The following is a 25129-nucleotide window of genomic DNA, read 5'->3' on the forward strand; positions in this document are numbered from 1 at the left end:
CAACATGTTACATGTACAGGTAGAGCTCTGTAAAGCAGAGCTACAGCAGAGCTACAGCCTCCTCTTACCCAGAGATACAACGTCACATCCCATACAAACTCAGTGGAAGGCCGGTAAGATCTGCTTTACTCTGGACGGGGCTGAGAAAAACCATCATAACTTGTGTTAACTTGGGTTAACGTGTTTAGTGTTAACCCAGAGATCGATAAACCTCCCAAACTGGATCTGTGTGCAATAAAACCTTCAGGGAGGAGCGGTGAAGCAGCTGCATGAAGCGTGAAGTAAAACTGGGTGAGATATGATCAAGTGTAGTCAGATTCACACAGATTTAGTCTCAGACAGGAAATATCAACAGCCTCGGGATGGAAAGGATGCATTACTGTGTGTGTGTGTGTGTGTGTGTGTGTGTGTGTGTGTGTGTGTGTGTGTGTGTGTGTGTGTGTGTGTGTGTTAAATCCTGTCTGAGAAATTCTTATTTTTTGCACACTATTTTTTTTTTTAACATCTAATTCCACATATAAAGAAGATAAGAATATAAATGAAAATTGTGTAAATAGATGATTTTGTTTTTGTAACATGTTTGCAATGTTTATGTTTTATAATAAATGTTGTAAAACCAGATCTGCACTTTTTCTAATGAATTATTTACAGGCTTGGTTTGAAGTTAAAATCACTGGATTATAATCTGCTGTCCTCCATTTTAAACGGTGTAATGCTCATTTAATCCCACATGTGAGTGATTAGGTCAACTTTTTAACATGGAGTACATTAATGAGTTCCACTTTTTATTCTAGCTAATTTGTCTTCTTAGCTTTTATTTCATTTGAGGTTTAGTTTTATACACTAAGTAAATAAAATACTATTGCCCCTCTTTGCTGATATTTTTTATTTAATTTTCCCTTTTGTTGTTTTCCTTTTTGCAGATGAAATCCATTCTTAGTAACTTTTGTTTCAATAACACTGTACAAAATGAAAAGCGTGCATAAACAATTGTGAAATAAGAAAATGAAATTGTCGTCGGTGTTGTTTTTTTCTTTCAGTGATCACCAGGCTGATCTCACCCACAGACAGAAAATAGAAGCGACTGATTTTTTTGTTCACCCCGTGGCCACTAGGTGGTGGTATTTAGCTACTGTCATGTCCGTGTGTGCAGCCTGACACAGAGAGTCTGCAGAGGCTCTGAAGATGATTTCAGTGCAAACACACCTGGCAGAGCAGAAGGAGCATCTCTCTCTCTCTCTCTCTCTCTCCCTCTCTCTCTCTCCCTCTCTCTCTCTCCCTCTCTCTCTCTCTCTCTCTCTCTCTCTCTCTCTATCTCTGTGTGTGTGCCTCTCCAGCCTGGTGACTGAGCAGGACTCAATGGAACGTAGCTCCACAGAGTCACTGCGGGCTCCTCCTGTGTGATTTTCACAGCTTTTCACGCGCCCTGCACAGGAGGAGGAGCAGACCGAGGAGGAGCAGCAGCTGGACCGATGGAGAAGAAGCGGAGGTCCTCTCAGCAGTACGGCTCCCTGGAGTGCACCGAATGGACCAAAGACACCTCCAAACCAGGTAACCCAAGGAACTGAATGGAATTTAGTATTAATATAGATATTTGCCTCTTATCCTTCAGTGTGATTTGGTTGATAATGTACCAGGTAATCTGTTTGTTGCTCAATAGTAAGTTTACAGTGATTTCACATTTATATGTTACAGCATCACTGTCTATAGTACGGTAAATAAAGGATTAGTTTAAGTGGTTATGTTTAATTCATTTTTTAATTATGACTGTTTTGTCAGGTTTCTTTTTAATAATAGCATAATAATTCTGTTTTGAAGGTAAGTGGATTACAGGCGTCAGTGCTGGTACCTTCTTGCATGTGATGCTCACCTGTCACCTGTATTTGTTTTGACTCACTCCTTTTTAACTATTTTGATGTAGTAATTTCTATACTTTTTCATTTTATTTTATTTTTACTATCACTTCAACGGTTGCTCTTTGTAACCTCTAACTCTGGCATATTTAACTTGTGTCTTATATATACGTACAAATACGTACTGACCCTGACAAATACACCTAAGATAATGACCTGTCCAGGATCCACAGGTGGCCCTCGACCCAATCCACCATGGTACGGAGTGTGTTGAGTTCTATATCTAGCTGGTAAGCCTGAGTCCTGTGTACAGATGAGAAGAGGCTGAATGACACACTGCAGCTTCTGATGCTGTGTATAATAAAGGTCCATCAATTAGTCAGTTAGCTGCGCCTCAAATGAAGAATAATGACCCGTCCAAGGGACTTGACAGGACACTGGCTGCATCAGCGCCCTATAGACTGTTAGGTCAGCACTCACCATCTTCCTCTTGTAGTCTTCCTCTACATCTAGATTCTTAAAATAATTCATAAAGCGGTGCAGAATTACTCTCATCAGCTTCCTCCTGACAGAAATGACTTGCCAATCAGATGCATCCTCTCTCTTTATTCATCTAGAATCCTTTCCCTTTCCCGAAGCCCTTTTCCACTCCTCTTCATCTCTCCATTCATCCCACCACTCCTCCACTCCTCGTCCCCAAGTGTATGTTTGACGTCAATAGGCACACAGCTTTCACAGCACATAGCAGACCGTGTTTATGCTTCTTCAGACGCTCTGGTACCTTCCCTTTGCAGATATGTCAGAGTAACTAGGAAAAGAAAGACAAGCTAATGAGGGAAGGGGAAGGAAATGGATCGAAATGGGTCTGAGAAGAGGCAGAGGCAAAATTCCTCAAAAGGTTGATGGGAGGTGCTGAGTGTAAAAGGTGGAAAGTGTGAAGGAGGAAGCGAGAAAAAACAAACAGTGAGTCGTGACTGCTTAGTGGCAGAAAAGCTCGTCCACAACAGTTGCAGCAGCATTGTGTGTTTTCTCCAACATCACATGAATACACAACATGACCACATGATGCTCGTGAGGCGGTTCAATCGGCCACACAGGACTTGACTTGACTGATCTGCTGAACCTTTGAATGAATAAGGTGAAAGAGCTTTTTGGCAGCCTGACAAAAGTGTACACAGATGCTGTTTCTCTCAATGAGGTAATCGCTTTCATCAGTCACCTGAAAATTAGGCAGTCTACACGTGTGACTGACGACATAAGTACTGTGTGCGTATGTGTGTGTGCATTCCTCTGTGTATCTGGCTCAATATGAGAGGAATGTGGATCGATAAATGTGTAGGATTATATGACGCCAAAGATAGGAGAAGGAAGGTCAGAGAGAGTTTATTCTGTTTGTGCTGGTGTGAGTCAGAACACTGTAAATAATGCATGCAGGTGGTGTTTGATTTCGAGTGTATCAGTCAGCCTGATGGTGGCGCTGTTGTGGCCTGTAACTTTTGAGTTTTCCTATAATTGACTACCAAAAGTTGAGTGGACGTGTGTGCTCACTACCCCTGATGATGTCGCTATAACAACAAAAGTTTACCTTTTGTCAACAGCAGCTGAAGCGGACATGGGGGAGTTTAAAATCTGCTGGTTTGACAGCGGGGGGAGGAAGGTGATCATTTTCTAATCAATAACCTGATCAATATCATCACTGAGAGTCATCATTCGAGGACTACTTAGCCTTTTTGAGTGCTTTTCTTTTGTCACTTGCATTTGATGATTGATATTTCTAAAGCCTGCAAGAATCGAAATCATATGCAACTACGACTTTACACTTATGTGACTGCTTTATTTATGTTCTTGGAGGTATAAGTGCTGTATAGCATGACTACAAAGGAATAGAACTGAACTCAACCCGGGGCTATGGAATGATGAAGTAGTCCATATATTACTAAGAAAACCCTCTTGTTGGGAAAGTACCCAGCTTGTTTGTTGCTCATGTTCATCCTGCTACACATTTAAATTAAACAATTCAATGATCACTCACGCAGCGAGTGAAAAGACGTTACTAGGCGGTTGCGTGGACATTTTATTTATTCATAATCCCATCCACAGTTTAATATTCACGGCCACGGCCCGCTGTCCGCTCTCCCCCTCCAGGGCGTCAAGGTTGTGTTGACGTTGCACTGACGTCAGCTGGATTTGTCATAGTAACACCGCAGAGTGTCAGTGAGTGTGAAGGTGTCACGTCTGTACATCAGGAACCTTTCATTGTCTGTCAGACAAAGCAGAGGGCAGCAGCGCCGACCTGTAAACAAGCCGCCACACCAACAGGAATATGAGTCAGTCTAATTTGAACAAACATCACCGAGCGTGGTTCTTACTTCCCGCAGGCCCTGAGGCTGAGTTATTGAGATAGACCCTTTTACCATTCACAGGCGTGTTTTCACTCCACTTTGAACCCCGTCAATTCTGCCTCCCCCGAGGCTAAATGTGACCAGAATGGGGTTATTTCTGTACATGCGTCAGCTCCACGTGAACACGCTGTGAATGGATAAGTAGTGGTGTGCGTGTAGAAAGGAATTAAAGGCCTCGGGGGGAAGCTTTATGTGCTCTATCGGTGGTGTAGGCACCTCCCTCATGTCTGTCCTGGCCTTCATGTTTGCAAGGCTCTCAGGCTCGGGCTCTTGTAGCAGGTAGAGGCCATTTAAATCTAAGTTGTATGAATTTTATGTGCATTGCTCAATCAGTAGAGCTTCTTTGGGTTGTGCTTGCAGAAAATGAAATGAGGATTGTGTGAAATGCAGCGATTTCCTTACAGGGACGTTATAGGAGAGATGTTTTTTGTACGATTAGAAAATACTGCCGTTTTATTTGTGTTCAAGATGTTATTTCATACTCTTGCGAGGAACAATGTTGGAAGAGGTGTGTGTGGAATAAGGCAGAGCCAGGCACCCTCTGTGCAGGAAAACACAGCAGGTGTGTGGTGTGTGTATCTGTGTGTGTGTGTGTGAATATTCCTACAGGGATTACCAAGGCCTCATGCTGAATACAATTAAGGAGCGTTCAGTTGTGAGTTCTGAGGACATGTGGCATCTGAAATTGTTTCATGGCAATCATAATTATAATATATATAATACATATATTATACTTATCAGGAGTGACAGGAGCGTCTCACTGTCTCATCACAAGTCTCCATGGTGTCGCTTTTAATTTATTCAAATCGGTGATTCACGTTTAAGTTTAAATTCAAAACAGACTTTAATGTCGACATTCACGTACAACAAGGGAGAAAATCCTCTTTGGTTTGAATAAGCTGAGGTCTGAGGAAAATGCAAACAGTAAAAATACAAAAAAGAGCCAAGGAAAACATTCAAAAAGAACAGAAGTGACAAAATAAATCGTATTCATCTCCAGGGTGGCATCAATATTTTCATCAGCACTTTCCAGGAGGTTAGTTTTGTGTTTGGTGAGAACATACGGCTTCATCTGAGATTTCCACGCACTGATTCACTCTGCTTATTCCACCTGAGACCACAAACTGCAAAGCAATAAGGGCTGTGTTTGGCATATTTTGTTCTCCTAGAAAAAAAATTCCATTTCCATCGTCAGTGCAAGTTGACTTTCTGTGTTTTTATTTGTATGTATTTTGTTCTAATGTCTCCACTTCTCTATTTAAAAGGTCATGTGAACGACCCTTGTAGCTAAATTTGCTCCTTTGTGTGTTTGGAGTGAATCATTAGATCAGATTGTGTGTGTGCTTGTCGTTGCATCAGTGACTTGAGTGAAACAGCCATGATGGAATATCCTGACTTGTCTCCAGATTACAGGAGAGGACAGGATAGACAGGACTGATGCAAATGTCTGACAGGAGAGACAGCTTTTGTTTTGCACATTCACGCTACAGTATGTGGCTTTGTCCTCTTTTAATAAAATTGCCAAATGAATGCACACATCTTAGAAATAGGAAAGCATGGATACTCAGAGAGGAACATCTCAATCAGTGTGCAACTATAAAACCAGAGCTGCACTTTCAGACCCATACTGCATGCTTCATGCTAAAGTCGTCAGCAGTTGGGATGAGGTGGAACCTCACAGGACCGAACACAGCTGTTTGCCACAGCGTGAGAGACATCGACTGAGCTTCTGAAGCTCACACAAGTACAAATCCATGGCAACAACATACTCAGTCTATCTTATGGTGCAGCCTGTTATATCACAAAATACATTTGAAATGGAATTACACTTGTGGCTACATGTGGAAATTTCTTTGAATAACAAAACAAAAGTTACATTTAAAAAAAGAACCTGTTCCAGCCACTGACACATGGTAATGTGGTCGTGCTGCTGTGCCTCTGATGTGGCTCTCATCAAACAAGGCCACATACGCTGCAACTATTTAGATTCATTATGCATGCATTATGCAGTGTTAAAATAGAAAGAATGTGTGTGTGCGGTTGTGTGTGTGTGTGTTGCTTGTCCACAGTATGCGTCAGTCATCACGAAGAAGTGTGAAACTCGTTTAATGGTAAAAAGATCTATAGATATGTAATTCTCTCTCTCTCTCTCTCTCTCTCTCTCTCTCTCTCTCTCTCTCTCTCTCTTTCTCTCTCTCTCTCTCTCTCTCTCTCTCTGTTGTGTGTGTCTCTCAGAGGAGGACGTGGTATCCATGGCCGACTCCACCATCACCACAGACGACATAGAGGGGGAGCTGTTTAAGATCGAGCGGATCAGGGACATCCTGGTCAGGAGGGAGTCTGAGCTCAGATACATGTGAGTGCTTCACTGACACTTCTCCACTGAAACATACTTTTGCTCCCAGGAAGATTCATGATGAAAATAATAATCATGCTGATCAAGGACTTGCAGACTTTTAAATATATCAACTAGAAATGCAGTTCCTGAAGAAAATGTGCTGTGATTGCAATCGCTTGGTTTTGCTGAATGCTGAAGAATTGCCTGGAAGATTGAAGTGAAGTGAAGGCCTGAAAAATGTTTGAATGCTTTCTTACCTGAAAGAATTAAGTTACAAGCAGTTTGAGTTACAGCAATAGCTCAAATCCTTTGAAGCTGTCTATTGTTTATAAACAACAGGTGCCGGCAATTAAGCAGAGATACAGAGCTGAGTCAGTGTGCAGGCAGAAAACGCTTAAAAACCACATCTGGAACAACTGGAGAAGAACCCGTGTGTTGAAAAAGAACTGACTACATTTTCTCCATTGAAAATCTAACATTGGGCCACATGGGGAAAATTCATGACCAGTTGAGGCAGAAAGAGCAAAAACGACACGTTACAGTTTAACTGTTTAAGGACAATTCTTACGTTTCCATGAATGCATTGTTTGTCAAAATTGAATGTGAGTGCCAAAGTCCGCACCACAGATAATTGAAGTCAATGAATCCATTGTGGCAGATGGAGCCCCGTGCAGCAGTGTCCTCTCTTCACTCCTCTCATGTCGTCCATCACAGCTCTGTCAACAGCTGCCCCTCCCCCACATTAAAATTTCAATGGCTCTACCTTTTGCTTTCACTGGGCAGGCTAATGCATGGATATTTATTCATCTGCTCCTCTGAAAGACAGACGGCAACACTGCTCAGACAGCAAGGCGAGAGTCAAGCAGATAATGTGGTAAAAAAGAAGGGGCGGAGGAAGGGGGAGGGGGGAGGGTGGGGTGAAAAGTTACAATTTGAAGCAGCTCAGTGAAAAGTCTTTTTTTTGTAACTGAGTTGTTTTCCTCAGAGGTTAAACTGGACTCCTGGTAAGTACGCCATTTATACTTCAGACCTCACAGTCACTGCCCAACCTACACGTCCGCTGAGAGCATCTCAGCTGACAGGTGAACCAGGCGTGGTGGCTGTGCTCACACTGCGCCGACATGGATGAATGGGTGCCTGACCCTGTGTGCGTGCATTTGTGTGTGTGTGTGTGTGTGTTAAAAAAACCAAAACAGAAGCCCCGCCCCCCTCCTCCCCCGCCTTCTCCCTGTCCCTCTCCCTGTCAGTGATGAGCCTCTGAAGTGAAGGACCATTGAAAGAGATAAAGTGTGATGCAGACAGGGACTCGCTGAAAGCTATCTGGTTCAGAAACACTGCTGGGATTTGTGCTCAGCAGAGACTGAGTCAGTGTCATCTCCTCTGTGAAATATAAGATCAATATCAGCTCCCTCTGTTTGAATCCCCAGCTCTCAACTCCTTATTACTCCTCACAATGAAATCATGTTTCTTTCACGTGGGATATTAATAACCGTGAACTCTGCATATGATAGCAACTGATATCTGTGTGCTTATGTATGTGTGTGTGTGTGTGTGTGTGTGTGTGTGTATGTGTGTGTGTGTGTGTTTGGTTCTGCCTTTGTGCAGGATGGATGATATCCAGCTGTGCAAAGAGATCACTCGACTGAAGAAGGACCTGCACAAGTTGGTATCTATTCCAGGTAAGAAGATTGCTCACTGACTATGCAAGTCCCAACCGGACATAAGAGTCAACATGAAAGTAAATACACTATTCAATTCATTTTAATGTCCCCCAATGTGCATATTCTGGACCTCCATGTAGACACGGGGAGAGCAGACTGACTCCACACAGAGAGACCTTGGATTGGAGCTTCTTGTGTGTGGCAGTGCTAACCACACTATGATGTCACCCTTTCTTCTTCTCTGTTCCAGATAATGACAAGTCCAGCGAGGACAGGCAGAAAGAAGAGGAACTGCTGCAGCAGATCCACAAGCTGGTGGAGACCAGAGACTTTCTGGTGGACGACGTGGAGTTTGAAAGACTCAGGTCCTCCTCTATCTTGTATTTCCGTCCTCTGTTTTTCCCTGCAGATAGAAGTAACTGTGTCTATGACCTACTTGTGAAGAGACACCTATGAATTTATGAAAATATATTATTTTCTGGTTGAATAAAAAGCCCTGGACTCGGGAAATTATTTTTCGAAAAGGTGAAATTGAGTCTGGCAGTTTTATTCAGCTAAGAAAAAATCTCACACCTGGTTATGAGGACCCTTAGTTAAATCAGATTTTGTGTACGGCAGCGTGATCACAGCTTTCTGGAGAAAGCAGGAATTTCCTTAGAATATTTTTCATTATCTTCCTCTCTGTAAAAGTTCTGGGTCATTTGGTTCAATGCATATCCTGTTTGTACTTTATACGACGCTCGGCTCCTCAACCCATGTCTTCAGTTCTGAGTCACATTTATCCTCTGAGGGTCTTTCACACCCTGGGCCAGGTGACCCCATAGTTCAGCCGAATCACTGGAGTCAAATGAATAGAAGAGGTGTTAGGACAGCAGTTTAAATAGATGATGAAGTGGTATAGATGCCTCCTGAAATCATCTTCACTGTCCAACATAGTTCCTCGTCTTTAAGGTGGTAGTGCACTGAACTAATAACTGCTCCTTTCCTCTGCAATAGTTACTCTATTTCATAATTTTCATCATTATTATCTTCACACATTTGTGCAGTCACATGCTTTTTTCTTGACATAAAACCATCGCAACCAGTACGCACACAGACACACTCAGACACACAAACACACACACACACACACACACACACACACACACACACACACACACACACACAAACACACACACACACATACACACACACACTCAACTAAAAAGCCCAAAGTTGCTGCCATTCCTTCTCTCTGCCAGCAGCATGACTAATAGGCCACAATATTTTTACTGCTCCTCATTATGCCGTGTTAGGTTTTGTAAAACATGCAGAAAAACACTCCATGCCACCCGCACCAATGTTGTGAGTCTTTCAAAACAGTTTAGAGTTCATCCATTTTGTATCAGCCGAGTGGCTCTGCAGAGAACGAATGGATCTTTGATGACCAGATCACGTTGACTGCAGTGTGAATCCACAGTTCAACTTATCCAAGACTTCAAAGCACCCCACACAACTTCTACAACACTATATTGTGTGTTATTCCTCTCCCCCGCTCCAATTATCACACAATATCAAACATGGTTAGTTTGTGCGTGCACGGCTTTGTGTCAGTAGCTGACAACTCTCGCTGTGAAACTCTGAAGGGATTTGTGGAAGGTGAGACGCAGGAAGCAAAAGAGCAACAACGATTTGTGAAATGCATGTGAAGACAGAAGAGGTGCCAAAGAAGGCGTTTGGAATCATGTCATCATCGAATTCATCCAGCACAGTTTTCTAGATGTGACAGACGTGATATTTTGGTTCATTAGCTGCAACCAAAGGGACTCTTGTTGTTCTCACATTTCCATGTGTTTATTTGTGTTTCTGCACCTTTCCAGGGAGAAAGAAGAAGATAAGGAGATGGCAGATTTTCTGAAGTCCAAGCTCCCAAGAACCGGAAAGAAAACAGGTACTGGATGAGGAGCCCCAAGTTTGTATGCCTTCAGTGTATCGACTTTTATAGCAGCAAAAGATTTACAGGCGACAAAGAGGGCAAGGAATATTGTTGTTGAGGGATTGTTTTAATCTTTATCTTAGCTTTTATTGTCCTGAGGTCTGTGAAAAATATCCCATCAATTGAAATTGAGCCGGGGTTCTGAAGCTAAACTGTGCTTACTGAGGTCGTTAATCATCTAAACTCAGTTTAAAAGATCCTGTGTTACAAAACAACACAATGTCAGATTCTTAAAACGTGATCTCACCGCTGTACTGCAGGCGTTCCAACCAGAAGAGCCGCATCCAGGATCCAGCAGACCTCGTCGCCTTTCGCCAAGACTGGGCTCACCCTTCTGAAGGAGTGCTGCGGTTTTACGTGCGCTATCATGTAGACGGGGGTAGGAGGAGAAAACTGTGAGCTAACACAGGGGCTCAGAAACTAAAACGGCTCACAGTTAACATTTCCAGTTTCGGAGAAAGACTTGGAAGCGTGGAAGAAGAAGAATAGACGCCGGCGGGGGATTTCCCTCAATAGATATCGCGGGATGTTACAAGGGCGTGATGTGATTCTGCGACTCAGTTTGTCTCTTGTGGGGTCTCGACCCGTGTCGCTCTCATTTGATTTCATGCTTCGTGCTCTTCATCTCTCTCCATCGCCTCAGCTCAGCCAGCCTCTCCTGCCTCGCAGCTTTCCGACAAACAACCCAACCGGCTGCTTTTATTTCTCCTTTTTTAACAGACTGCAAAGAATTTTGAGAGTTAAAAACAGCTCAGTGTGAGTCAGACTTCAAACCCATTGGAGCTGCACGAGTACAGTGCACATGCTAATTGGTTTAACCACCACTGCTCCCTCAGAAGTTCCTATTTAGAAACAGGCTGATAATAACTGTCATTTCCTCATTATTGTTTGCCGGAGCACACTACTGGAACTTTTTAATTAGCATGAACAGATCACGTTAACGAAGCTGACATTAATCGGCAGCTCTGTGAGGATGTAACTGCCTGTGATTTTGACACCCGATACGAATGGGAGTGACCTTTCGAGAGGCGGCCGTGTGCGAAGAAATGGAGGTCTCATTATGCTCCATTTCTTTTTATCAGTTTCATAAATGTTAATTAATGGGTTTTGTCAAATATCCAAAGCTTTTCCCATCAATTCTGATGCAACCTTCTGTGTTGTGATGCCTTCAGTGTCGTATTGTTTTCTTCACAAAGAATCAACATTATTATACCCAACAAGTTTAGAGATGTTGTTATTTTACTTTTTCGGTATGTTATAGATAGGTGAGTGTTTGATTATACAAAAGACACAAAAGAGCAGTAAAGTCATAGCTGTGGAGTGGAGTGGAGATTTTGAGCCATCTTTTTGTGTCTATATGCTGCAGTACACACACAAAAGACTCTTTTAGACTGTTCTCAGCTCTCAACAAGTACATACATCACAAGCCTCATTGTTCAGATACTTAAATGTGTACTTTGCATGTATCTGAAGAATTCAAAAGTATTTTCACTTGGGACCAGATCAGAGCTGAATCCTTTCTGACTGACAGAAGACGCAACATCTCTCTCGAGACACACAATGTAAACAAACATGGCGATGTTACTGACTGTAACGTTGATGCTGATCATGTTGATGATGAGGTCACATCCCCGCATTTCTGTTTCCTCAAACCACATCAACACGCACCTCCCAACCTGCTATTCATCCCTCAGCTGGCACAGCAGAGCCACACACAAGAGTTCCTGAGGGCAATGAGCGGTTTGGTATTAATTTATTGGCCATACTAGCATAAACGATGAGGCTTCATTTTATCTCTTTAATTTTCAGACGATCCCAGGACCCTGATTAGGAACCTCTAGACATTGTTCACAAGGCTCTTCGGTAGATACTGGATTCGTGATGTCCAGGACTCGGGGCACAGGGATCTAGTGGCCAATCAGACTACACAGCAGTTCTCCGTGTTGCCAAGAAGAATAGTCACCATAGCAACCTTGTATTCCCCATATCTTTACAATGAGACACTGAAACAGGTTAGATGGTTCAGAGAGATGAGACTTGCGGACACCAAACAGAATAATACTGCTGCCGTCACATAGGTTTGCATTCTGCAGTCTTCCAGAGATTCCAAAAAAATTCTACCACCCTTGTGCTTCTGAGGTTCTTTCACGCGGCGTTAGATGTCGCCGTAGAGAGGAGGATACTTTGATTGGCTCACAAAAAGCACACAGATGCCAATGGCCAATGATTTTTTAGGGATCAATCATAAAAGCAAATGGATTTTCCAGTATTTTCCCAGCAGCAGCACACTCATCTCTGTTTGACTTTCAGCCGGTCAGGGACTCATGCTTGGGATGGAAACCTGGAGTAATATGTGTTTCTTTACAAACAACATCTTTCGATATATAGTATATATACAGTCTTGAGGCGTTGGGTCAACCGTGTCTGGTGCCGTGATGGAGGTCAATGGACTGTGAGTGTGTGCCACTACTGTTGAAATACCAGCCATTCTAGAAGAACAGAAACAGGCCCTTGCTTTGATTGTGCGAAGTGACATACAAAGATATATTAAAGCGATTAACACGGAGGCCCGGTTATATGATTGAAATCTGTACCCTGACTCCTGAAACGGTAGGGTTGACTTTAGGAGCCACAACCAATAACATACCCACGCCTCCATGTTAATGATAAGATCACAAGATAATTATCTCATTCCCGGGCTTTAATAAGTGGTGGCCGCAACATATATATCTACTTGCCTCAACTTATTTATCTAGATCCTTGGCATTAATAACTCGTGATTGTACGTTATTTAAATCAACAAAGGATGTCACCTCTCCTCTGTTGAGAAGAGTGCCACTGTATGAGTGTAAGTTAGTAAGTAAATGTAAATAGTCTGATGAGGTAGATTTCTTTGTTAAATGTATGTACTTATATATAATTATGTAAAACCATCCTGCCTTGCCAAAGCACAACCAGTTTCTGGCTGGCAAATATTTTTGTCAACACAAAATCTATCCGCAATCAGTTCAGTCACCACAACATGTTCAACTTCTACTTTAAGGAATGTAGCCCTGGAACAGACCTTGAGGTAAAATCTTTATATGTTGGGTCGATGAAATTGTGAATACCATTCCTTCAGTTTATACACTTTGACAGAAGAACCAGCCAGAAAGTGTGGGAAAAACCATTGACAGGCCACAGCTGGTGTATTTTCTCATTCAAAGACAAGTGGAAGAGACCTTCGCCCAGCTCTACAGCTGAAAGCACGAGAGAGCGAGAGACACAAAAAGAGAAAGGTAGATAGATGGTGAAGAACACATATATAGCGAGTTAGAGCATCTAATCTTCAGCATGAGTCAGCCTTGGTAGAGACATTGTGGCTTCTCTCAGCTAACAAGGCTAAAAAAGTGCAGGGTTGTCATTCAAACACTGTATTCTTCCCTATTTTCTACACAGCTGACAGTGTGTGAGAGGAGATAGTACAAATGTGTTTGTACACCTGTGATGAAGAAAGCGAGGAAGAGAATGAGTGTGTGTGTGTGTGTGTGTGTGTGTGTGTGTGTGTGTGTGTGTGTGTGTGTGTGTGTGTGTGTGTGTGTGGACCTGTTCTTACATCTGTGTGTGCAGGAATGCAAGGATGAAGCACTGCTGTAGCTGCTGTGTGGCTCTGTTACCATGGTTAACTGTGATTTGATGCTGTGGCCTCACTTCTTATTTCATTTGGTTGTATCGCGCTAACTCTCACTTTATTCTAAAGCAAAGGCTGCATGCTCTGTATATTTGTTGGGGAAGTCCTGTCTGTAAAATGAACAGGGCTCAGGGTTCTTAAATGTTCTCAAGGATGCAAATGTAATAAAGTTACTCTTACCTCAAGATCCCGTCTCATTCTTACCTGGAAGTTCAAGGTTGTTTACAAATTGATCATCTGCTCTCGGGCTGAGTTACTTTAGTAGCATCACCCTGGGTTTGGATTAGGTTCACATAAAATAGTTGAACTAATTGAAGTTTAGCATCAAACTCCATGTGTGATCACTCTCTCTGCTCATTGGTCACAAATGTCTGGGGGGCGGGAGCAAGAACATTAAAACAGGAAGTTGCCTTGTGTAGCTGTAACATGGAACAGCAACAGGATTGGAATGCATTCAGCCCTCATTTGGGCCACAAACCAAGCAAAATCAGATTCAATGTTGCAAAGCCTGCAAAAGTAGGTGAGACCAACTTTTGTAAACAATGTTCAACCGAAGATCTGTTAGTAAAGTTTGATGTGTTCAAAATATTTAACAGCATATGTTTGATGTGCTATGGTACAGATGATTAGAGGTGACATCCCATGTTAATAGAAATAATGCATGGCCATTACATAAACTGTGTGAGATAATCCAGCTAAGAGGTACCAGTAGTAATGCAGTGTGGGCACAGTGAGTGAAAGGTGTCCTGGCTGCTTCAGATTCTGGTCTGATGACACCAGAAAATGATCGCATAGGCAGAAGATAATGAATCCAATATGATGTATTTATAGTCAAATCTCAGCTCTTTTCGATGGGTTGTAGTTGGAATCTGGTCATGAATCGTTGCTACATGTCGTCCCACTTTTGTCTCTCCCCATTGTTCCTGTGTCTCTTAAATATCAACTGTCACATAAAGATTAAATATCCCCCCAAAAATCTTTAAAAACATTGTTTTCCTTTAATTAACCTTCATTAACTACCTTGATAAAAAAACGTCTCATCTGTCTGCTTGAGTGCCCTTTAGCAAGCCACTTCCAATGTGTAAACTGAGCTTTCACAGACTTTAGTTTGATGTACTATCATGTTGGTTCAAGTATTGAATATGACTAAAGGCATAAATGTGCAATTTGTGGGGAAATGGACTGAAAAGTGCAAAGGGATCTTTCCACCCTGCCCAACTTGTTGCCATGTATACCCCCACAAAATATGAAACAGGAAGTAGCAAAGGTACGGTTAGGTAGGGTTATTCTCATTTTATTATGTCTTTCAGGCAAGACAAATGTATGTGGCTCAATGAAAACATTTTCATCTTTTTGCAAATGTATGTACGTGATCATGTCCGCATGGGGGGAATCAACCTGAATGCTGCGCAGTCATAAATCTATATATCCCTGCAGAAATCACTGGTTCCATTCAGTAAATAACTTCCTGTTCCTGTTCCACTCTTGCACTCAAACTACTTGGAAGGGGGGAACTGAAGACATACATCGCCATAAAACCACAAAATTAAACAACCACATTAACATTGTCTATTTCTTTGATTTAGTTTGCGCTTTTTTTTGTTCCAAGCTTGATAATGAGGACGAAGATGGTGGTGGTGGTGATGATGATGGTGATGTTGTTGTTGCTGCGGCGGCGGCGGCTGATGTTAAAGAAGGATCTGATTCCTTTGACTTTTGGTCTTATTCCGTCCCTACTCTGCCATGATGGACAGTCTTTAGTCTCTGATGTCACCTCTCTTCAGTTCAGAGTTTTCCAAATGACACCAGTGCTCAACATCACAGTCACCGTTAATGAGTGTGTGGGCTGTTCCTCTGCTTTTTCTTGGCAGGTTGCCACATTCTATTAACTCCTTCCAGAAGTCACCAACAGGAGTAAGAAAGCTGATGTCCTCTCTTTAAAAAAAACAAACTCTGAGTCCCCATGTTCCTCCCTCTCTTCACTCTCTCAGGCTACTTCCACTTCTTTCATCTCACCCTCGCAACGTGTCCTCAAACTGCTCTCCAGCGTCACCACCAAAATAATCAGATGATTCAGATGCAGCGGGTTGTCAGGTCCTGAGTTTGCCTCTCTGCTTATCTCCTTCTCATTATGTCAAGTAGTAAGTTCATGTAAATGTGAGTCTGCTTGCAAAAGTGAAATGATCACAGCCCCCGCAAATGTAACCATGAGTTTGTGTGTGTGTGTGTGTGTGTGTGTGTGTGTTTTCTTTATTTATGATGTTAAAAACTAATCGTCCCTTCTCTACTCACATATCTTGATCTTTCTAAAGATGGAATATGTTTTGCTCGAGTGGGATGGGATGGGTTTCTTATTTTGTTTTGGCACTTGGTGTAAATCATGCAGCTTTAAAGCATTGGCTCCATCCTGCCAGTGTAATTGTTGTAACTGCAGGGGGGATCTGTTAGTCAGACAGCAAATCAGCCAGTTAAGAAGCCGATATAGCTCACATTTGCTGCTGGTGAACACATCAGCACTGATGTGTAAAGCTACACAGTGTAGTTTTCCACCATGGGAGTTCTTGGTGCTTTCTCAGCACTCAAGGTGAACTCAAACAACAGCAGTCCATCTCTGAAACTGATGTCTAATGAAGCTGACCTGCTGTTCATTAGGATCACTGATAAGACACTTATCTATTAATCTCAAAGATTATTGTGAAGTTTAAAGGAATTCCCAGAAGTTTTCAATATGCGGAGGTTGTTTGCAGAATGACAGACATGTTGAGCATATTTTGTCCGATTTTAATAGGAGGGATGGGGAGGTGGTAGAGGTTACATGGCATGAATACTGCTTACTCACAGGCGTTATAATGGCTCGTGTCATCGTCATGGCAACAAGTGTCAGATGAGAACATTATGTTCTATGTGATACTGTACGTAACAAAAGCATCTCACGCTTCACAAACAAACACACGCCACATACTGACACACACTGTGCCGTGTGTATCTCTCTCTCCTGCAGTGTGCACAGCTGCATTGCAGTGCAGGTGGATGAGTCATTCTCCACACATTTTAGGATACATACACACTGCCATAGGGAATATCGCCAATGTTGGGAGAAGTAATTAAATCCACTGCTGAAGTAAAAGTGTCACATTGGTATAACACCCCCGAGCTCAAAAATGTAGGAAAAGTGTTAACGTCTGCAGTGAAATGTATGGAAATATCCAAAGTAAAAGTACTCAGGAATGGTTCAGACTTTACTTATTCCGTGGTGTGAGAAACCTTGTATGTCCAATTTAGCAAGGAAAGTGCTGTAAAGAAATAATAAGTCTCACACATGATCCTATTTCAGTGGAAAGTCTTTAACATCACAGCCCCTCTGATTCATCGGTCGATCTCTTGGTGATTCAGTCCAAGTTTAATTGGAGCTCCCTGATCATCTGTTAGCTTTGCGTCAGCACAATGGGTAAACCTGTGTGGGTGTAGAATAAAACCTCCACACACACCGTACTTTTGTACCTTTTGTAATTGCTGTAGTAGTGAAAGACGTCGGCATACTGCAATCCTTGAAGACTATTGTTGTGATAGAGTATATTGACTTACACTGTGAATTGATTTAATCATTCTAAGCAATTTATAAACCAAATCAACATATGGCTACAGTAGGAAACTTTTTTCACCATTTTATGCTTATGACAGTAACCTTATAGCATGGACCTTATACAACCAATTAGCTGGAGCCGCACATCCTCTTCTTCCTGCTGTTTCTTAGCAACAGGCCAACAACCTGCAGAGTTATGAGGAGCCTAAACACTTAATTAACCTACATGAGTGACAAAGTGTCACGTAGAGCTGGATGTCGTGCATTCAGTGGATAGGAAGGTGAAAACATCCAGCAGCTGTCTGTCACACTTTGTCATCCTTAGTGGAATTTCACAAGTAGACTCATACACGCACACTGACACAAACACACGCACACTCTCTCTCTCACACACACACACATACTTACAAGCACCTGTTGATATTAATTAAATCGAACAGTGTTTCGTTCACTGCTGAAAAAGAGCTACACAGGATTGGACGATTACGTGCATCTGATTTCTTACACACTTACATGAAGTACATACTGGTGTTACTGTATGCACCCATATTTAAACCTTATTGTGCAGTAAATAAACTAAACGTGCTTATTTGGACATTCATAGACTTTCGGATGCCCCTCAGTGTCATCAAGCTCTGTTCAGTGCTTTGCTTGCAGGCACCAGCTGAGACATTGGAATGAACAAGCTCCCAACTCATGGAAATGCAGCCAAATAATGTAATTTATCCAAAAGCGTGTTTTTACAATCCTTTTGCTTTTAAAAAATGTCTCGTGTGCAACCATAATAGAACCTACATCTGTATTTCATGAACGATTTGAACTGTGTGACCCATGTCTCTCTTATCTGCTGGCTTATCCAGGTATGATGCAGAATCTGATAAGGCATTGTTGTGCAATCCTCTTACTCCTCCCACTGGGTCATCATCCTTCTCTCCTATCTCATTTCTCTGACCGGTGTTTCTGCGTGTGCGCCTCCAGATACACTGATCTGATCACAACTGAACAACTGAAAACAAAAGAGAGGACATTTGTCGTATGCCATCTTTACAGATAATTTCATCATACCTTCAATGTCGGTTGGTTTGGTTGCAGAGAAAAGTGTACAGGCAGAATCCCTGCTTTCCCTTAGTTAGTGTATGCAGGTGCAGATATCTAATGGGTTTGTTAAGGACTCCCACAGCTCCGTATGCCACTTCTGCCCTGTTTTAAGATTTGTGTCAGTTGTAATGAAGCTGTGATGACTTTTTCTTTTTTTTTACTATTCCTTGTAAGAACAACAAGACATCTGTGGCTGCTAGTGCTGCTTTAACAACAGCAGTGGGTTTGAAATGGTTACTATGGAAATGATCAAACACCCCCTTTGCCTCTCATGACAAGGAACCAGAGAGAAACTGACAAGGAGATTACATGCCTCGGTACGTCCACCTTCCGGAACTACACTCTGGACTTCTTGAACCTTAATTAATGTCTTATTGTATTATTGTACCGTATGAAGACAGAAATTCCCATGCTGTCACAGATCACGAAATGCTTTCCTTTTACCAACTATACACATATTTTGGTGATATTTTATAAACTTTCCATTTCAATGTCTAAATACCATTAAAAGCCTCAAAAAGATGTTTTCAAGTGACAGCAGGTGAGTAATTCCATAAATTAGATACATGCTTGGAAATAATACATCACTTACATAAGCATGGTTGACAGATACTATGATGACTTTAATTCACCAAAATAGGAAACCATCAAGAAAAACCTTATTGTGGTTCAAAGTCAATGGAAGCATTTGAAACCTTAGCTTTTTGAATGTTTCCTTTTACTAACACAAAGAGTGTTCCTTGAAGAAGTTGAGATTGGAACCACGTTGGCTGGCAGCCATGTAAATTAAGGCTTTTTAGGTTCACTTCTTTTCCCCCTCCTCTGATTCTTTACGTGTTTGGAATTTTCACTGCCTTTTTACAAGATGCTGCTGTATGTTTCTTATCTGAGCACAGCCAGTATCCTTTTTGTTTTCTTGCAATATTGTTGACGTGCTTTGAGAGTAACAAACGCCTGCTTCTCTTAAATACCATATTCTCCCCACTGTCCGGTAGTTAATCATATTGCACAATGTTATCACAGACAGACACACACACACCAGGTAGAAATATACAGGATCTATGCAGTGCAGTAGCAGTCATGTACCCTTGAGTGTGATGCCTGTGGACCTAAAAATGTCAGCGATTTATTCATTCATTCATTCAGAAGTGACATTCAAAAACTCATCAACTGAGGCATTTTCACTGGGGATGGAGATTAGTTTAAACTGTAATGGGACGCTGCATGCTGCAGGTGCGTCTCAGATGGCTAGAGAGAAAATATTTTGTCTCCAGAGACCTGGTGATGAGTCATCATTACATGTGCGTCACAGCATGAATGAAAGACAGAAATAGGGGGACAGACAGACAGAAGGATGAGACTAAACCATTCCAATCCTTTCACTTATGTGCATCAGATTGATGTATTGGCAGGTTTTGTGCTAAAATATCTTGATTTGTGGAGTTACTCCTTAACCCTGCTGTGATAACTGGTCCTTGTCCCACCAGAAGAGAAGAGAAGCAGGCCTAAAGCATCATGCTGCAACCACTCTGCCTCACTCTGAGCATGGTGTTTTCTGTCTGATGCTCTGTGACAAACCTATCTCTTACATTTACATCATAACAATGAGACACTTTGTCATCTGTCCATATTCTATTCCCTTTTATCCTGTGCAGTCACAGTGGATATCCCAGCAATCATTTGGAAAGTTCCAACCAGTCTAATGCAAACTGACAATATTCACACTCACACTCACACCTACAGGCAGTTTAGAGTTTCCAGTTCAGCGAGGTCACCAAACCCACAAGTCTTTGAGATGTGAGAAACAAGAGCACCCGGAGGAAACCGGTGTGAACACGGGGAGGCCCCCCATCCTAATGCCAGTCTGAAATGATCAACTGGTGCTGTTATCTAAATTCATGAAAATAATACAGGTTTAATGACTACCAGGTAAAACTACCTTACCAAAATGGCTCACAATCCCCTTACATTAGCCATTTGAAATAGGTTAAGAAAAGAAGAAAAGGATGAAAATGTTCATTTAAAGGAGTGATAAGGAGTATAAGGCTTTTCAAGTTTGATTAAGTTTAAAATGAGAAAGGAGATGAGTCAAACCCTGATGAACTGATAAACGTTTGATTTTCTTCTTGTGAGTTATGGAGATTCTTCTGGCAAAATACAGTCTTTAGTCATTTGTTATGTTTGCCTTGACTTACTCTGACATCTACTGACTGAAATAACTCACTGCGGGTTGTTGGCTCTTCATATGGCCAGTTAATATGGACCCGTGTGAGGGACAAGCAATGTCTAAATTCCCTCAACAGAGGGCAGTGTTTTAAAACACGAATTGTATTATGAATGAGCAAAAAGGTACCACCTCAACAAGTCAATGACCCATGTTGCTTATTATGTTGCAATGTTATTGTGCCTTTAATCTCAATGTAGATTATGATACAGCAACTTTATGAATTTGTGTATGAATTTACTTGGTAACATCTGTCCGTCTGGTTATCATTTTGGTCGAGGGTAAAACATGTATCCTCACTTACAATGAACTGAACCGGGGTTCACATGTAACGGGCAGAGACCAACAATTTTCTTCAGATTAGGTTTCACTTGTTTGGTGTGCAAATACGAGTGAGACCTCATACCTGTTGAAATCATGCAAAATATTGAAAGAATGTTGAATAAATATACATTGTGATTGTTTTCACCTGCATTAACCACCAGGGGGCGCTTCAAGTACACCCGTTATAACACAAAGCAGTTTGAGAACCACTCCATTAAGAGTATATGATACTTTTCATAGTTAGCTATAAAACAGGTTTGCATGATTATGGTGGATAACTTACAGCTAATTTCGTTCTCAGGAATGAACATAACTATATATAAATAAAACCAAATCGTGTTGAAGCGTGTGGAGCTTCAGCTGCATCCACCGCTCTGCAGGTGTTGTTGGTGCCCGGTGGGCGCAAGTATCAAACTTTTGCGATGGAGATGATTTTTGAACCAATGGCGGTGAGGCGGCGGCGTTTGAGAGCCAATCATATTCCAGATTTGGATTGTGGGCGTTCCCCTACAGAGTGCCGCGGTGCATCGTCCTGGCTGGCCGGCGAGGGTTTGGTTGAGCGGGTGCTGGATGGTGGGGGAGGACCACTGATGAGAGAGAGAGAGAACGGCAGGGAGAAGGGAAGAACCGAGCGCACACTGAAGGACTGATACATTATCTCTGTGGAAATACTAAATATCTGGACTGCGCTTCATTCTCTGCTTCGTCTGGTGAGTTGAGCAGAAAGCCGCCGGCCGCTCGCCTTCACAGGGATGTGCTGGTTAGCAGGGACTCGAAGTGTTAGCTAGCGGATTATTGTGCCATGACTTTTCAATGATGGAGGGCCACCAGCTTTGCTAATGTTAGCCTGCGCCGCAGAGCCGGGCTGGCGCTGCATTTTGTGTGAATAAATCTGAAATTATTGTGTTGAGCGTCGGATATTCGTCCCAGAAGTTGAATGTTTGGGCTCTGCGGAGAAGCGGTGCGGTCATTGTCCGCACCCTGGCGTCCTCTGAGCCGCACACACCCATGATGTAGGAGACTGTTTATTTTATCTTAGGTGAATTACATCAAAAAATCTGACCTATTCTTAAAAAATGTATCTATTGAATTACGAAAGTTAGAAAATACCAAATATCGTCTCCCAATTGCGTTCTGCCACTTTCAAATCCCGGGCTGCATCTTTTCGAGCGGGTTCGATATCCAGCACAGCACGCCAACTTTGAGCTAAGCTAGCTAACCTAGCCGGTGCAGCTGTTTGGCCTGGCCGGTTATCAACTGGTGACTAACTGTTCCCAGAGATAATCCCAATTTCTCGCCGGAATATCCACTCGGGGATGGGGCTTTGATTGATTTCCCCGCTGCCTGGAGCCGGAAGGGGGGGATGAAAGTAACTGTTCTGTTCCCCAGCTCAGAGTGAGGGGATGCGGGGACACGGCGGTCAGCCAGCAGCCAGCCTGATCCTCTACCCCGTGACCTGACCCACATTCGGGTCTAACTACTGCTTGTTGTAATCTTAAAACTCCATTGCAGCCTGGTTAAATATCTGAGCGTGTGTCATACTTCAGATTACCAGGAGGCAACCTGAAGTGGTGAACTCCTCCTGGATCACGGCTGACATGAGCACGCCTCCTGTCACCTGTCAGACTCAGCCTCAGACTCAGCCTCCAGTGATCCACAGCTTCCATGAAAGATTATAGACTTGTCTGCTTTTTCCACTGATACTGTCATCAGACTTGATATTGGATCATGGAGATGGAGTTTGTGTCACTACAGCTGTCAATTATTTCCAATACACTTTGTTACTTGACCCGTCCACACCACTGTGCTGGATTTGTGGATTTGTCTACCAAAGTATAATGTGAACTGAGAGTAATAAAGAAACAAAGACAATGCTGACACATGACCGTTTCAATTGTACCTGCAATCCAGCATAACAGGTCAAAGGTATCAAAATGTTAATAATAATATACAACGTTAATTTATTCTCTCTCTCTATCTTGCACAGAATTGTGAGAGAGGCTAGTCTGAGGTCATTTATCTAATAGAATTGATAGATATTGCTTTGTTATATGTTAAATCCACGTTTGGATTATGTAACACGGTCAGGGCCTCCTATGTGTTTTGGCTGAGATGGTGAAGTTAAACGTGGGCTGGTCTGTGTGGGCTACACAAATACTGTTGGAAACCACTTGCACGTCTTTAAAGGAAAGAAATCTCAGTATTTAAACCCATCTTTTAAGATAAAATGCAAGTAATTCACACAAGGGCAGTGTTCAGATGTTTTGTTTGTCTTTTCAAGAGAGGAATATTCAGAGTTCTTTTCCAGATGGCCCCCATATTTATTATTTTATTTAAGTAGTACTGTACATTCTATAAAGGTATCTTGCATGTGTGTATTCTCGCCGTCTAAAACAAGATAACTACTATGACATTGTCGCTTGCTGTACCACAAATTATGATTTGAATCACAGCAGTTCATTTTATTTATAGCAACTTCTTGTCGTCAACTACATTCTGTGCTCTTCTCCTAACTGTAGGTGGCCCAGTGTGTTCAGTGATGTCACAGCGGAGTGGGCAAGAGGACCCGGAGCGGTACCTCTTTGTGGACAGAGCCGTGGTCTACAACCCCGCTTCACAGGCCGACTGGACTGCTAAGAGGTTGGTATGGATCCCCTCGGAGCGCAATGGCTTTGAAGCCGCAAGTATTCGTGAGGAGCGTGGAGACGAGGTGGTGGTGGAGCTGGCGGAGAACGGGAAGAAAGCGGTGGTCAACAAAGACGACATCCAGAAGATGAATCCGCCCAAGTTCAGCAAAGTGGAGGACATGGCTGAGCTTACGTGCCTGAATGAGGCCTCGGTGCTGCACAACCTCAAGGACCGCTACTACTCTGGCCTCATCTATGTAAGTGTTCTGAATTCATAACCACTCCAAGACATTTGTTTTCAGATTCTACTATTCTGTTCCCCAGATTTTTATGTGCACAACCTTGTCTGCCCTTACAAAGCAAAAATAATACAGTGTCAATCTCCATATTTCAAAATTAACAATGTTGGTCAAAGTGTACCCATCCTAGTGGTTTAAGAATGAAAGATGAGATCATGGAATTGAGCAGCAACAAAAAGGAGCTTCAGTTTCTTATTTGATAATGCATTGAGCTGGCCTGTGGTTTCATGCTTCTACTAGTAGTACTACAACTCTTGTCACTCTCTCAAGTGCACAATATTTTGGGCTGGAGAAGAGCAATCACTAGCTGGCTATAGGGGGTTGCCTATTTGGTTGCTACATTCTATCACATTATTGCCAAACATTTGTATTTACAGTTACAGGCTCGTTATACTTGACTGGACTAATCATAACCTCTGAAAATGTTATCCAAAGCATTTTGCTATTCTGTCTCGGCATTCTGAAGATTCCTTTAATGAATAAGTCATCATGTCCTACAAAGGCAGCTGATTTCCCCTGCGATCATGACCCACTTAGTGACGCGCATTCCTGGAATAGCCTAGACAGGGAGCTTGTGGGCCACCTGAGACCTAGAGAGGAAGCGAGGGCTCAGGGGTCCACACAAGAGGCCCCGTCACAAAGACAGGAGTGAGCAGGGTCATAGTAGGTATAACCTGCACTGTGCAGCCACTCTACAGTCATATTGCCCTGTAACTTAGTTGCTCCTGGATAAATAGAACCCAGACAGTGTCAGTGCTCTCCTCTGGCTCATCTCTCCACTCACCAAAAATAACATTGACATCTTAATAATGATTGAATGCATATGAATGAAATGGACTGATGAAAAGCTGACATGTTAAGAATCTGCTTCGGAGGAGTATTGTCTGTTGTTGCCAGAATCAGTTACGGTAGCTCCCAAAGACAGAGCAGTTTAATGTGTTTTCCCTTTGTCGTACAGCTTTCAGGTTATATTGCGTTTAGAGGGGAGCAGGGCTGCAGTTTGTCTTTCTCCACTCTTCCCACTGAAAACATTCTTGTGGTTTTTTTCGCCTCGGAGACCAAGATGAAGGATTAA

General features: G+C 42.5%; 2 protein-coding genes across 2 annotated transcripts in view; both read left to right on the plus strand.

Annotated features, from left to right (window-relative positions):
• The first annotated feature begins 1472 nt into the window (after nt 1-1472).
• Nucleotides 1473-10602, plus strand: pik3r6a (phosphoinositide-3-kinase, regulatory subunit 6a). The gene is made up of 7 exons (XM_076171194.1): nt 1473-1551; nt 2141-2143; nt 6491-6611; nt 8199-8272; nt 8505-8619; nt 10114-10184; nt 10490-10602. Exons 1-7 carry the CDS (start codon nt 1473-1475, stop codon nt 10600-10602), a joined length of 576 nt encoding a protein of 191 aa, XP_076027309.1.
• An 11081-nt stretch (nt 10603-21683) lies between these two features.
• Nucleotides 21684-25129, plus strand: part of LOC143016709 (myosin-10) — a 39044-nt gene continuing 35598 nt past the window's right edge. Inside the window, exons 1-2 of the mRNA XM_076171169.1 lie at nt 21684-21838; nt 23648-24012. Of these exons, the coding sequence (XP_076027284.1) occupies nt 23668-24012 (345 nt within the window). The 5' untranslated portion in view covers nt 21684-21838; nt 23648-23667. The remainder of the gene's footprint in view (nt 21839-23647; nt 24013-25129) is intronic.

Source organism: Genypterus blacodes, unplaced genomic scaffold (genome assembly GCF_046128005.1).
Source record: "Genypterus blacodes isolate CSIRO-AG114 ecotype Tasmania unplaced genomic scaffold, CSIRO-AGI_Gbla_v1 ptg000240l_1, whole genome shotgun sequence".
NCBI classification, from domain to species: domain Eukaryota; kingdom Metazoa; phylum Chordata; class Actinopteri; order Ophidiiformes; family Ophidiidae; genus Genypterus; species Genypterus blacodes.

Coding starts and splice junctions, on each gene's coding strand:
- pik3r6a (XM_076171194.1), top strand. CDS start 1,473: ATGGAGAAGAAGCGGAGGTCCTCTCAGCAGTACGGCTCCCTGGAGTGC. Junction 6,612..8,198: donor GAGTCTGAGCTCAGATACAT/GTGAGTGCTTCA, acceptor GCCTTTGTGCAG/GATGGATGATATCCAGCTGT. Junction 8,273..8,504: donor CAAGTTGGTATCTATTCCAG/GTAAGAAGATTG, acceptor TCTCTGTTCCAG/ATAATGACAAGTCCAGCGAG.